Here is a 14,248-nt window from a genome sequence, read left to right as displayed (position 1 = left end):
GAATCGCGCGTAATAAGTAGTTTGAATGTGAGGAGCCGAACAAGAGGCGGCTGCTCGTTTTCTCCTTTTTCGAAAACGGAAGCAGAAAAAAAAACGGCGCGGCGAGAAACGACGGAAAGGCGGAGACGCGACGGGATAATGTACGAGAAATGTTTTCGACTTTGATGTTAAGGATGTAAGATAAGACATTTCTCAAAACATCAAGAAAATTATGCAAAAAAACTTCCACAAAAAATTGGGATTTCTCTTAGTGTTGTAAAAAAATAATTTAATTTTTAATAACAGAGTAAATAAACTATAAAAATATGTTATTAATTAAAAGCATAATTCTATTCACACATCTTTCACGCGTATACAGTTTATTTGAAGTGTTAATATTAAAGACATTTCCAAATTTTATTTACGGGATTTTATGTCCGATACATCTTTAAGCCACTTCTGGGTCGCTTAATTAACTGGACAGCGTAAATTCGTGTGAAAAGAAGTTTGAGAAAAACCTCAACGAGATGGGTAATTTTTTTAACGCAGTCTTCACTTATATATCTTTCAAGTGACAAGTAGTGAGAGATACGTGTGTTTCCGTGTGATTTCGCGTATACTTACTTGCCCGTTGATTTCTATCCTTTACGAGGTGTAAGGAGAGCAACTAGGGGAAAGGAGAGACGCGGGAGGCTGTATCCCGTGGGATAATAACCGGACGGAGGTGGATGTTAACTACTAGGTCCGCGTAGGGTAGACTCACCTGAAATGATCGGCCAATTTGGCGCGACCACTTATTATCGGTCGCAGAAAAAGCGGCGCGGAACGACGACGGAGTGAAGAAAACGCCGAACGCACCGATATTCGAAATCGCTCGTTTCAACCGGCCATTTCCGAGCTTGTTCTCCTAAATATTCTCCTACACTGTGAGATCGTTAACGAATCGTTTATTTTTATAATATTAAAAATAATCTACCTTCTAAATTGACGATTGCAATTAAATTCTAATGTTCTTATATCCAGCGAGCTATTTCTTCGCAATAACATTCAGTTTCGTAATATCGCGATAAGAACTTACTTGAGATGTTTGAGTAACTGTTAAGTATTTTTGTTGGTCCTCGCACGAGAGTTAAATTATACTTCAACAGTAACTTGCGAATTATGGCAAAAAATCGAAAATGAGCGATCGTCGTAAACGAAGTCAATGAACCAGGGAGAGGAGAGAAAGGCCAGAGTGTGGCGTGAAGATTTTACGAGATGCTGGCCGTTAAGAGCGCACGGTGCCGAATAAACTCTCGGGAGCTCCGAAAATTATTTCCGTCGTAAATCCTTCTTTTCCCTCAACGAACGTTTAAAGTCGTATTTTGTAAAGCGACGCGAAAGCGTGCGAGGCTGAAAACGAGGAAGAGGAGTGTAGCCCCGTTATCGCGTTCTCTGACTGGGTTATTTCGACCAATCGTACATTTTTAATTTATAATCGCTCGATCTTTTCTGCGAATCTCATACGAACATTCTTCGCGCTGTCCTGATTTCTGAAAATTATTCACGGTCGTTAATTTAATCGATAAAATACGAAGAAAGCGATTAACACTTCCCCTTACAAGTATACGAAATTATACGACGATAGATAAATAAGTCGAGAAAGTCAAACCAAATGCATGCTTACCGAATGATTAATGATAGAGCAGCATTAAGTTGCGGTACGTGCATCTTGCTCGTTCATCGGAAAACAAAAGCTCCTGGGGTTGTTCGCGCGTCCACGGTCGGTGGCGTTAATTGCCGTGGTAAAATGACTGATATCATCTTTGTAATCCGACCGAGTCGTCGCGAGGCGAGCGGTAAATTGTTTCAACCGGAAACGTGTAAGCCTCATCCCCGACGACGTCGTTCTTGCTCGCGCAATCCATTTCGCGAGATCGCGCGAGATGGAAATTTTGTCGGTATACCGTTGAGTAAATTGTCTCAACTATGTCAATTCGCAAATTGTCGTTTAGCGTGTACTTCAGCGTGCCATAGCGCAATAGTCATAAAATTATATGATACGAGGAACGTGTATTTATACATTTGTTAAAAAAAATTATCATGCTCGAAAAAATATAATTCCACTTCCTCCTCATAAAAAAAAAAAAGAAAAATTATGTTCATTTCATTGATTTTCATCAAGTGAGAGTTTCAGGCATGACTGAAGCTTCTGCAGAATTGCCGTTAGACTCGTATCCGCACTTAATTATTTACGGTACTTTTTAATTAGCAGAGTGCATTAAGGCAATTAATCCAAAGCGGTAAAAGCGAGAAGAAGTCTTAAGACGACGGATTTTCTTATCATATTCACGGCGGTAGGTGTAAAGGACCGCCAGATAAGATTACGACCTATCGCAAGGGGCAAACAGTGGACCATGACAAAGGGTAATGTGCGCTTACAACTTCCGGTTTCTGGCACGGAGATGTAGGAAATGTACATTGCGCTTCGAAGCGAGATGTAATAGACGCATTCGCATACATAAATAAGAGACCTCTATTAAGATGGATTCCTACCATCGCAATTCAAGTTCGCACCTGATCAAAAATTTTGTGCAACGAATTAGCACACAAATAGCACTAAACTTTTAACCAGATGAGGATTTGATTTGCAATGATGCAGAAAACCGGTCCAGTTAAGTAAGGAAATTGCAATTTAATGTTTACTGAATGTAAAGTATTTTACATTAAACGTTTTTTTATAAAATATAAAAAAATCTAGTATAAAAAATAGCATTACATTATTAGTAATTACATAAATTGATCAAAAATTAATATCATTAATTTTTATGAGTTTTAATGGATTCTTTAAAGTGTTGTTAACAAAACAAGATGTAACTTGTTGAACGGTTGTCTATAATACTCAATTCTCGTTTATTTCATATTTCTGTTACCAAATGTTGCTTATATTAATTAAAAATATAAAATATTGATGATGTGCAATTTAGGCGACATTCAGCAACTTTCCTCTCTGTTTCATCAGCTTCTCGTCGTTATTTACATCAAATAATAAGCGATCTCAAAGAAGAAAGGAAAAAAGGGGAATTTCATGCGACAAGCTTTCTGTGCCAGTAATCGGTCGATGATCGCAACGACGATTAATTAAGGATCGGACAATCGCGTGACCGGAAATACGAACGTGAACCACTATAAATGGCATGTGCGTGGGCGCAACACCGCGTTCGCAATTCCGCACAACTCGCTCGTTGTTTTATACTGACAAAAAAAAATGTATATCAAGTTAAAATATTCTTAAAAATCATTGATCATCTTGTAGAGTGATTAAAAATGTGAAATGTAGAGCGACTAAAAAAAAAATTTTATGTTCAAGTAAGATTTAAAAAAGTAGTTTCTAAGTTTAAAAATAAATTATTTTATACTAGCTAATATTTATTTAAATTAAGGAAAAAGATGTTAAAATAAAAATATTTACTTAAACATAAAATTTTTTTTAATGTAGGACATGTAATATTTAATTTTTAATTAAATAAACTAATATTATATTTTTCATCTTCCTTTTATCAACAAAATTTAATGCAATAATTAAATCATACTATTTGATAAATTTAATGAAGAAACTAGAATTCAAAATTAGAATTTGTTAATTATGTATTACCGCGAGTATGGAAAGAATTTTGCAGAAGATTGTAATAAAGAAATTTATGAAATGAGAAAAATTCCCGTTTCAAGATAAACTTTCTTTAATATGGCTCAGGATCAAGACAGTCTTCGCTTACAGTTAGTTACATTTTATTCATTGTGTATTTACGATAATAAGATTACGATGTAAAAGAAGAAGAAAATATTAGCGTGTTGAAAATTATTATAGGCACGAGAGAATTATATTTATTAGTCGATAATAATGTTATATTATGAGAAACGATGATAATGTTCAACAAATTCGATCTACATGTACAGGTATACTTGAGATGCGATGTAATACACGTTTTTCTTGTAGTAAAGTATCGAACGAACCGTATCGAACAGGATGTAAGTATACATCAAGGCAAGGAGATGAGAGAGCCGAACACAAACTTTCGATTATACGCACTATAAATTTTCAAGCCACGGACCATTAACTGGCAGATAGCTGAAAATCCGGCTGAATCGATGAATCCTGGCCAAAGGTAATATTGGCCGGTAAATTATTTCGCGGACCATGTTGAGAGTCGTGAAGACGTTACCGACGCTGTGCAATCACGTGGATAATTAGCAAGAGAAATTAACAGCCAAGTCTAATGAAGAATAATAAATTCATATATCATTGAGATTTCCGTAGAAGAAGATATTCACGCTATTTCCTCATTAACTAAGGAATTTAAAAAAAGTTAAATCGTAAAAATGATTTCTTTAAAATAAAGTAATTACGATGGAAGAAACAATCTCAAGTTTAAGAACGCAATGCAATTACTAGCCGCAACAAATTCAAAATGGCAAAGATGATATTTCTACAGACAATACGTCGTAAATGGACGAAATTACACGCAGTGCGCCATTAAAACAAAAATGGATAAAAAAGCATGATTACTCTGAAGAGTATATTGTCGCTGGGGTACATAAAGAAGTGGGAATTAGTTCATCCGACGAACGAATCAGACGCTTGATCGAATCGAGATGGGCGCTCTCAATTTTGCTTTCCCCTTCACGGTTTTTCTTTACCTGTTACCATCGTTGCCGGTAAGTCTTTTTTTTGCCAGATTATATCCAGAGAAAAGTTTCAAGTTGACAAATATTTGTTTGAATCAAAGAAAATTATGCATTGCTATACGGTTAAAGAAAAGTTTCTTTGATTTGAAGAACTTTTTTGATTCTTCCATTTTATTAAAGTTTGGTTGTGCAACGCAAATCTTTTTTTAAATGAAAGAAATATGTATATTTTTAAAACCAGAATAACTAAATTATTTCATACATTTCTGTCAGTAACTTTTTTGCATTAAAAGATTATTTGTTGAAATTAGAAATTTGTTTAACTAATTTAGACAAATAATTTATTTTATTTGGAAAAAAATTAATAACGTCACTTTAACTTGGAAAAAACTATGTTGAAGAAACAATTTCATCGATTTAAGCATAACTTTTCTCTGAGTGTACGCTGCTCGAGGACAACGTGCCGCTTCAAAGTTTGATTGTATAATATTTTTCTCAGCACGCCTATGATCTTGAAAAAGTGGCAACAATCGCACCCGAGCAATCAAACAATCTTGTAGATATCGTTGGCATACCGAAAGAAATTCACGGAGATAACGGGAAGATCGAATATAAACTTGTGGATGATTCCTCGAATCCGACGATAGTATTGAAGCCTGTGAGAGACTTGGCAAAAGCGAACGTAGATTTTCAAGCTAAAGTCGAATCGAAAAATCTCCCGTTAAGCTCCATTCGCGGAGACATCTCAACGAACGTCCAGCTCGTGAATCAAGCGAAAAGGTTACAAAACGCGCTATCGAAAGAGCTCCCAGAGAGTTTTCGTCGAAAGAAGAATGAGTTAAAAGCTCGACGAGGGGCACCAACCAGAAACACGACGGCAGAAAACAAGAAAGACACGAATGTTTTTCACCTGTACATCCCGGATATTAACGATGTACTGAGAGAGAAGTTCGCCAAGGCGAATGTGCAGCTTGGATTGGACGTCGGCGTGACGTCGAAAAAGGACGCGGACGAGAACAAGATCGATGTCTTGGTCGTCAATAATCGCTCGAGGGGAAAGAAAAATTATATCCGACTCTGCGAGAGATTAACCGACGGATCGATAACGAGTCTGATGCAGAAACTGCGTGGCAAAGACTGCGTGAAGCTCTCGACCAGTGAATTCTATCTGAACTCGGGTACGAGCAGCACGAATTGGAGAAACAACGACACGGTTAAGCTTGTAGAATCGAAAATCGGAATGAGGGTTGAAAACGGGAGGGATTGTACGGATGTCGAAAGCGGAAGTAACGAAAATAAACAGCGGGAAAAAACGATGGACGTCGATGCTTCGATTTCTGATATTTCGGCTAATTACGATGAATCGGGCATGAAAGTAGCCGACAAACTTGGATCGGGGTTGAACATCAAGATGATCGATGATAGAATCGCTAACCTCTTGAACGACGGTAAACTTTCGCTATCAGCATCGACTGCGCTAAAGGTGTGAGAAAGTTTTGATTAACGATCAAGTCAGCTTCAATTAACTATTTAAATTTACACATATATGTATAAGTATTATATTTATGTGTGCACAAATAAATAAAGACACTGCCATTTATTCTGCTAAACACGTTTCAATTAAAGTTGACGAAGAAAATATGAAAGCTGAAGCACGTACATAATATTATTATTGCAAATCAGCTTACAAGAAAGAAGTATTCCCACTCTTTTCAATTTCGATTATTATTTTTTAATATTTTTGAACTTTGAGAGAGATAGAGAGAGAGAGAGAGATTTACTATACCAATTTACCATACATTTACTATACAATCAAATAAAAATTCCACTTTTCCATTTTTTTCGGTAAGAAAGTCTTGATAAAAAAAAAAATCAAACTTTTATTTCAAACTTTGCCGTTTTTGTACACACAAAAATCAGTTTTTTATCTTAGTTGTAGATCGGAGTACGAGACCTATATTTATATTGATTAAGAATTTTTTTTATTTTCTATTTCAGATAATTTATGGATCTTGAATCATGATAACAGTGAATGGATATTTTTTGCCCATATAAATTTGCTAATAACTGCAAAAAATATCTGTTCTACTATTCAAAAAAAATTTGTAAAGAAAAACCGTCTTTAGAGTAACGTATCACTCTACAAAGCTTTAGAGAGTATCGAAGGCGGGAAAATACCCCCTTAAAATACAGATACTCTCAAAAGAGTTGAGAGTTTGATCGTAAGAGTATTTAAACGAAATATTCGCCAGACAGTTCCGTTTAAACTCAAAGCATGGGACTTTTAGCATGACATGCAAGACCTACCACCCTTTTATAATTTCACATTACCCTTCCCCGAAGAAAAAGGATTCCAGATCCGGTTCGAGGTCAATTCCCTCGACTTACACTCAAGGCTGGAGCGTGTGACACGGCCGTTAAGACACAATAGATCATTTCAAGCTGTTGTGGCATATAATTAATCTTAACAACGGCAGCCGCGGCGCGGATATTCGCGGCGATTGGTGGCCTTCGGGCGGACAACCAGAACAAGATCTAAATGATTTTCCGTTTTTAAACCTCTCCATCTTGTCCAGTGTCTTGTAACGTGGTATGACGTCGACAATTTATAAATAAATTGACGAAGAGCGAACACGAGGATCGAAGAATCGCGAGAACACCGCGCTCGCAAATTGTTAGGGGAGCCGACGAGAGGAGTCTCTTCGACACGAATGTACATATCGAGTTACCGTATGCGCGTATTATATAATCACATACATCGTCCGATCCGATCCAATAATTTGCATTGAAAATCGGTGTCCGTCTGCGTAAGGATCGAATGAGCGAGAGCCTCGCCGTTCGCGAGGATTACGTGATCATCTATTAAAACGTGCTATGGAACCCGATTCTCTACATTTCGATACGAACAATATATAGTTTACGAGATATTGTTGCACAAAATAAACCCAGTCGAGATTCCGCTCCGTCCCGTGTTCCGATATCATAATTAACGTGATATGACACCGATATCAAGAATTACTTTGACGCTGTAATCGGCTCGCTATCTCTTCGAGTGAAATGACTTAAAAGAATTACAGCACGTTTCAAGAAATTCAGTAAATAAAGACGTAAATCAGTCGCACCGCTCGATATGGCGTGATAGGTGTAATAAATATTTGTTGCGTAAAAAAACCATACAAGAAGCATGCGAGATTTTTATATAAGGCATTATATTCTGGCCATGTGCAAAAGTGATGAAAGCCATGCAAGTGCCGGCGCGACGGCGACAATCATGGGGCAGAAGCCCAATCTGTAGGTCAACTCGCTTGGAAATTCATTTAATGGACCGAGCAAGGTACTTGCCCGGAATATTGGACGGATTCACATTGCATGAATTTAATTGTTTTTAGCCGAATTTAATTCTAAGTGTATTAAAATGCAATAAAATATGTGCTAAGCACGTGCCATTTATTTCGTAAGATTATTTAATATTTATTAAAAGATTGCACAGTTCAACAAAAAAATAATACCAAGACGGGACTGATCATTTCCTATAGCTTTTTAACACTGAATGCAAATCATCTGATTTCCAAATTGTTCTGTCACGTCAAAATTTTAAAAAACTTTGCAGTTAAAGTTACAAAAAAGAACTACTTTCATTTTGTCATATTATAATTACGATATGGTCAAATTTTGAGCATAATATAACGAAAAAAATCATTTAGCATCAGTCAGTGGAAAAGAAACGATAAAGTGAAATTCGATTTCGTGTATCTGATTAAAAATGTATATTATAAAAAAAAATAATGTCAGACATAAACATCACAACATGCACTTAACGTTTTAATTAAATTTAGTCAATTTCAATTTAAAGAAACTGCAAAGAGACTGTTAATCAGTCATCTTTGTTACGGAGAAATGGAATCTCTCCGAATTCGAAAAGAAGGGGAAACTCTGTCATAAAGATCACGCGGTTAGACCAACGCGGCAATCCTGTATAATTATTTATGACAGATATTTCAATTCAACGCCGGAACTGCATTCTTTCGCTGCCGCGCTTGACGGAAATGCGAAATAAAAGGGGAAAGGGTGCGTAACAAACGTGAGAGCGATCCACGAACATTCTCGCATTCTCGAACGCCGCCGCGACGTCTCTCTTGGCGATCGATAAATTTAATTACATATACGTATATACGCAGAAGCAGCCGTTCTTCCACGGATGGAGAAACTACGTTAAACAGGCAATCGTACTCGCGAGAGCGCGTGATCAATGATTTTTCCTATTATTGTCAATCAAGATAAGATAACGATGACGTAGCGAAATCGAAAAGTGATTGCCGTTCCATTTGATTCTCCGTAAATTCTCTGTAATCACTCGACGAGAGCGTTTAGTTTACAGCAGATACGGAAACGAGAATAAATTTTGCGAATGCAATTTACGAATTGAAAATTAGATACATTGAAGCGAAACCCAGAAAATATCGAGAACTCGATGGATCTAAAGATATTTTCATAATACTTCTAGAAAATGTTTAAAAGTTGTCTAAAAGAATTTTATTAAGAATAACTTTGCAGTGTTACTAAAAGATATCATTAGACATTTGAAGAAACAAAAAAATACTTGAAGATATTTGTTATGTAAAACGTCTTTTAGATTTCCAACAGATATCCAACAGATAAGAAATGCATTTTTTCGAAAAGTTTCGATAAAATACAAAAATATTCAAAACAGAGCAAAAGATATCTTTTAGAAATCTAAAAGATAGATATCTTTTTGTTTATGTAAAAAATTCAAAATTATTTCGTCATTAAGTTCAATTATTAATTTTTTTTTAATAAAAATAGTAACTGCAGTATCTCTAAGTAATAAACTATTTTCGCGAATATATGTATAAAATACTTTTCACATCAAGGTCACAATAAAAAAACTATTTTTTTTAACTAAATTTTTTTACTCAAAGTTTCTGGTCTTTTCAGTCATTTTCATCTCCAGTTTAGAGCTTTCGAATATACGAATATTGCTAAAGCTTATTTTACTCCATGAAAGAGAAGTGTTACGCACAACCTTTCTTCATGGGATTTTCGATACATGTTGTACAGAAAAATGACTCCGTTTTATTAACGAGAAATCTCAAGATATTCACGCTCTAAGAAAATTTTTGTCGAAAGATAATAATATTATGAGACCGTCGTTCATTATTTACAAAATAATAAATTTCCCATTCCAAAAAATAAGCTCTTTATAATGAACGTCGATTTAATAAAATTTTATTATTGTGTTTAAATATCAAGACGATTGATATTCTTATATAATCGTCTTGACATTTTAAGCACAATAATAAAATTTGATTAAATTGACGCTCACTGTAAAAAGCTCATTTATTTTGGCCTGAATTCGGCAACGTATTATTTTTCTCGAAAGTCGTCGCACGAGCAGTATTTTTGCCAAAATATCAAAAAGAGAGACATCACACAAACGAATCGCTCGCGAATTTTGTCGGTGTGAAAAACTCGTAGGAGGACGGAGTCTGCGTAAGCAACGTGCTCCGTGTCCGGACCTCCATTCACGTCGAGGCGGATAAAATTTTGCGAATCGAGATGGGGCCCGGCACGGCCTTCGAATCACGAGACAATAATTGGCGAGAATCGCGAATCTCGAGCGCGCGCGCGCGCGCGCGCGTGCACTCAACGTAGGTAGGCCCCCGCTGCTGCCTACACTCGCGACCGGTTTACTCGCCGTCGTCCCACGGCGTTCGGCCGTGTCTGGGCCGGTTTTATGTAACGCAGATTCGCGTAATCGCGATCCTCCTTCGCCGGCGTGAACCGACACCGTAGGAGGAGGATCGCGGCCTCAAAGATGGCCTCTCCCCGCCCCGTTGTCAAATTCGCGCGGAATTCACCTCAGGGACGCATACCGGGCTACGCGCGACGGGATTCCGTCCGACCCAGACTTTACACAAGTTACAACAATGTAATCCAATTGGTACTCACGATAACGAGGCCGATGGTGTTCGAGGAGAGTGCGTGCGACGCGCCGCGGGCTCCAGCGGGACGAGGGTATCCACCACCTGACGTGATCGCCGACGAGCACCGCTGCGTCTCCAGCACCACGCGCCACTACTTGCTGCACGACGACGTTGCGTGCGCCGTTCGCAGGACGGTTTCTTGCGTCGCGTTTGTCAAGAGCGCGAACGCTGGAAGCTCCGCGTTGTCGTGCCGGGAGAAACGCGGTCACCACCGACACCGTAAACAGCCGTGCGTTGACTCGACCGGGACCACACCACCGCCGCCGTCGCCGCCGTCGCCGCCGCACGAGTTCGATCGACCGCGATCAGTTGTCGTAAACACTGGTCGCCATGCTGCCGAGGCACCTGTCAATACGGACTCCGCGCGGCGCCATCTCGCGTGCGACCGTTGGCGGCGCGCTCGCGCCGATAGATGGCCGCGTTACTGGCTGTTAGTGCGTTGCCGTACGATATCGATAACGTTGTTCTCCGCGTTATCCACGACTATTTGCACACCTGGCGCGCAAGGGAGCGCCGAGCGAACGCGCGATACTTCGCTTTCGGCGCTCCCAAGTACCGACGCTCGTCGAAAGCTCGAGACACGAAATACGGGGCAACGGAGAAGACGCGATTGAACGCGGGACCGTCTTTAGAGCGAATGCGTCGACGCGACTTGTTTAACAGGTAAGCGAGACTTATCGCATTTATTGCAAATGCAATCATCGCGTAGATTCGATGCTCGCGTGCGCGCTGGCCGCGATGTCGATCTTGACGCGTAAGGTTAACAGCGCGCGCGAAAACGAAGCCGGCTCGCCAACTTTGCATTTTTATCTGTTTATAGAACACGGGGGACGCGATGCGGATAGGAGCGTGGAAACGAGCGGCGTCGCAAACCGACTAAATAATAAAGATTCGATGCTTATATGTATATTGATAATTCGTGAAAACGCGCGCTCGCGACAATGAATGCCGAAGAAATGTATCGCGCGAATAATTGACAAAACGACGAGCATGTATTATCGTGTGTTGCAAGTAGCGCGTGCGAATATCTTCTTATAAAATTAACACGCTTACTCTAACGAATACGGGATAATCGTTCATAAAAGACAGCGTATTTATTCGTTAACTGGACAATGTTGTGGAAAATGCATGAACGAAAAATTAGCAGCGGAATACGTAGCGTCGCCACGGCAAGGTGGCGCGGATGCGGCGTCATTCTTGTCGCGTGAAGTTGGCCGCGCGAGAGACGAACCGCTTCTCGCCGTCTTCTCAGTTACATTCACGTTTCATTTACAGAAAGCAGCGGACGCGGGACGGACCGGCTTCAGAACGGAGGTGTCGTCGCGGGTCGTTTAACAGGTGAACGAGACTTATATCAAGCTTGCATTAATAATTTACTGCCAATGCAATCATCGCGTAATGTAAATTCGATGTTCGTGTGGAGCGCGGCGGCGGCGCGATCGCGGCGTCGGTCTTGACGCGTAAAGTTGACCGCGCGTGCGAGAACGAAGCCGGCTCGCCATCTTGATTCGCATTTACATGTTTGATTGCAGAATGCGGCGAACGCAGGATGGAGCGGAACCGGAGCGAGCGGCGTCGCGACTTAATAAGTAAGTGAAATCAATCTTAATCTCGATCGTATCAATACTGTCAGTTTAACCATTATGTAATACAAATTCTGTACTCATACTGGTGATTCGTACAAATGCGTATTTCACAATAATTACTCGGTCGGATGCATATCGCGCTACCTGTTGACAACGACGATATATCAAGTTGCAAGTAACGCACGCGGATGTCAAGCTTATAATATTAATATGCTTCTAACTATAACACGACATAATAATCGTCATAAAACACAACGTACATTTGTTGCTTGAGACGCGGACCGGTACATGAATGTGAAGTTAAGAGCAGGATGCGTGGCGTCACTACGTCACAAGTGCGGCGTCGCTATGAAGTTGTCCGCGCGGGAAATGAAATTGTTTCTTCTTAATTGCATTCACTTTTTATTTACAGAACGCGGCGTAAGCAGAAAGGATCAACGAAACATCCAGAACAAATGGCATTACTCAGTTACTCATTTAATTAGTAAGCAAAGTTTAACCGTACATTTATTATTAAACAGCACCTAATTATCGCATAAAACATGGATTTGATATTCGTTTGCGATATAACGCGCGATTCATGTATTTTAATAATTTATTTTCATTTAAAAACTTTACTTTTTTATTACATATCCGTTGAAATTATAAATAAAAAACGATACTTAATTGCAAAAATAATTTTTCCATATATTTTTGTTTTCAATATTATTCCTATTTGAATATTTTTTGGTTATCGAACACTTTTTTGTATTTGAATATTTTTTTGTAATGCAGATCGTATATTAATGTATCTACTACAGTTCTATTACTGCACATTGTGGAATATAATTTGAAGAGAAAATTTGACAACTCAGAGGAAACAAATCAGAGTTAAAAGAGCTATCGAGCTTCGGTGGAGCAACTTTGCGATAAGCATTATTGCTTACACACGTAAAATTAATTGTTTGTTTCCATTTCTTTAGTCATTTTGTTTCAATTTTTAAAAAATAATAATTAGAGAAAAACATATTTTAATATAAAACTTGATAAATTTATTTTTATGAAGTTATTCTTTTTAAAATTGTATAATTATAATATTTTAATTTAAAAACAATTAAAAAATTCTATGTAAGAATTATCTTTTAAATCGTTGATTATTTTAAGAGTTACTTTAATAAGGATCTTATATTTATATGTTACAGATTCATCATAATGATCATGTATCTAATAATTCCACTATTGCCCATCGATTGGTGAGTGATAAAAAAGAATTTATAAATAAGGTAACGAAACTGTGAAATATAGTAAACCATTTTACTTTTTAATAATATAAAAGAAATATTCTCTAATAAAAACGTTAGATTTTATGAATTTATTATTACGTTGCGGCATAATTTTAATTCATCAAATCATTATTATGTCACAATAAAAGTAAATTAAAATTATATCAAGGCATAATAATAATTTGACAAATTAAAACTATGTCACAAACTAATAATGTTTACATAAATTAAAATCGACATAAAAATAAATCGGTATTTCTATTACGTCGCGTCCATTATTTTAATTCGTGGAATTATTATTATGTCCAAACATAAAAAGAATTTATAATTTTTATTGTGGCCATAAAAATAATTCTGTCAAGACATAACTTTAATTAGATGAATTAAAATTATGTTGTAACATAATAATGATTCCATTTATTGAAATTATGTCGTGACATAATAATAATTCCATGAATTAAAATTATGGCAAGTAATACAATAATAATAATTCTAAATTATTATTATGCAGTAATATAATTTAAATTGGATAAATTAAAATTATGTGGAGACATAAAATAATTCCATAAATTAAAATTATGTCATGACATTATAATAATTCTGTAAATAATAATTACTTTAGAGCATAATACTAAATCCGAATTGTTATCGTGATTCACACACATAATAATAATTTAATGAATAAAAATTATGTATATACCATAATGATTAATGACGAATTGAATAATATTGAATTAAAAGAAATATAAAG

The 14,248-nt window shown here is 37.3% G+C and overlaps 3 protein-coding genes across 3 annotated transcripts in view; 2 read left to right on the top strand and 1 right to left on the bottom strand.

Annotated features, from left to right (window-relative positions):
* The window catches only part of LOC105205797 (focal adhesion kinase 1), a 58,211-nt gene extending 47,327 nt beyond the window's left edge, over positions 1-10,884 (bottom strand). Inside the window, exon 1 of the mRNA XM_026131784.2 lies at positions 10,615-10,884. The gene's annotated coding sequence lies outside the window, so the exon portion shown is untranslated. The remainder of the gene's footprint in view (positions 1-10,614) is intronic.
* On the top strand, positions 4,612-6,133 carry LOC113003237. Its single transcript, XM_039449249.1, has 2 exons — positions 4,612-4,674; positions 5,135-6,133. The coding sequence occupies exons 1-2, from the start codon at positions 4,612-4,614 to the stop codon at positions 6,131-6,133; spliced, it is 1,062 nt and encodes a 353-aa protein (XP_039305183.1).
* Positions 10,885-10,967: 83 nt separating the features above from the next.
* LOC120357850 lies at positions 10,968-13,597 on the top strand. Its single transcript, XM_039449607.1, has 5 exons — positions 10,968-11,312; positions 11,925-11,987; positions 12,182-12,238; positions 12,648-12,719; positions 13,417-13,597. Coding segments are annotated over exons 1-5 (444 nt in total). The 5' UTR covers positions 10,968-11,061; the 3' UTR covers positions 13,418-13,597.
* The last annotated feature ends 651 nt before the right edge of the window (positions 13,598-14,248 follow it).

Source organism: Solenopsis invicta, chromosome 5 (genome assembly GCF_016802725.1).
Source record: "Solenopsis invicta isolate M01_SB chromosome 5, UNIL_Sinv_3.0, whole genome shotgun sequence".
NCBI lineage: Eukaryota > Metazoa > Arthropoda > Insecta > Hymenoptera > Formicidae > Solenopsis > Solenopsis invicta.
The sequence above is the reverse complement of the archived record's forward strand: the minus strand, read 5'-3'. Positions and strand labels throughout refer to the sequence as shown.

Bases quoted from the DNA above. Each gene is read 5' to 3' on its own strand.
- LOC113003237 (XM_039449249.1), top strand. From the start codon at position 4,612: ATGGGCGCTCTCAATTTTGCTTTCCCCTTCACGGTTTTTCTTTACCTG. The intron at 4,675-5,134 runs GTAAGTCTTTTT...ATTGTATAATAT, and splicing joins ACCTGTTACCATCGTTGCCG to TTTTCTCAGCACGCCTATGA.
- LOC120357850 (XM_039449607.1), top strand. From the start codon at position 11,062: ATGGCCGCGTTACTGGCTGTTAGTGCGTTGCCGTACGATATCGATAAC. The intron at 11,313-11,924 runs GTAAGCGAGACT...TTTCATTTACAG, and splicing joins CGACGCGACTTGTTTAACAG to AAAGCAGCGGACGCGGGACG. The intron at 11,988-12,181 runs GTGAACGAGACT...GTTTGATTGCAG, and splicing joins CGTCGCGGGTCGTTTAACAG to AATGCGGCGAACGCAGGATG.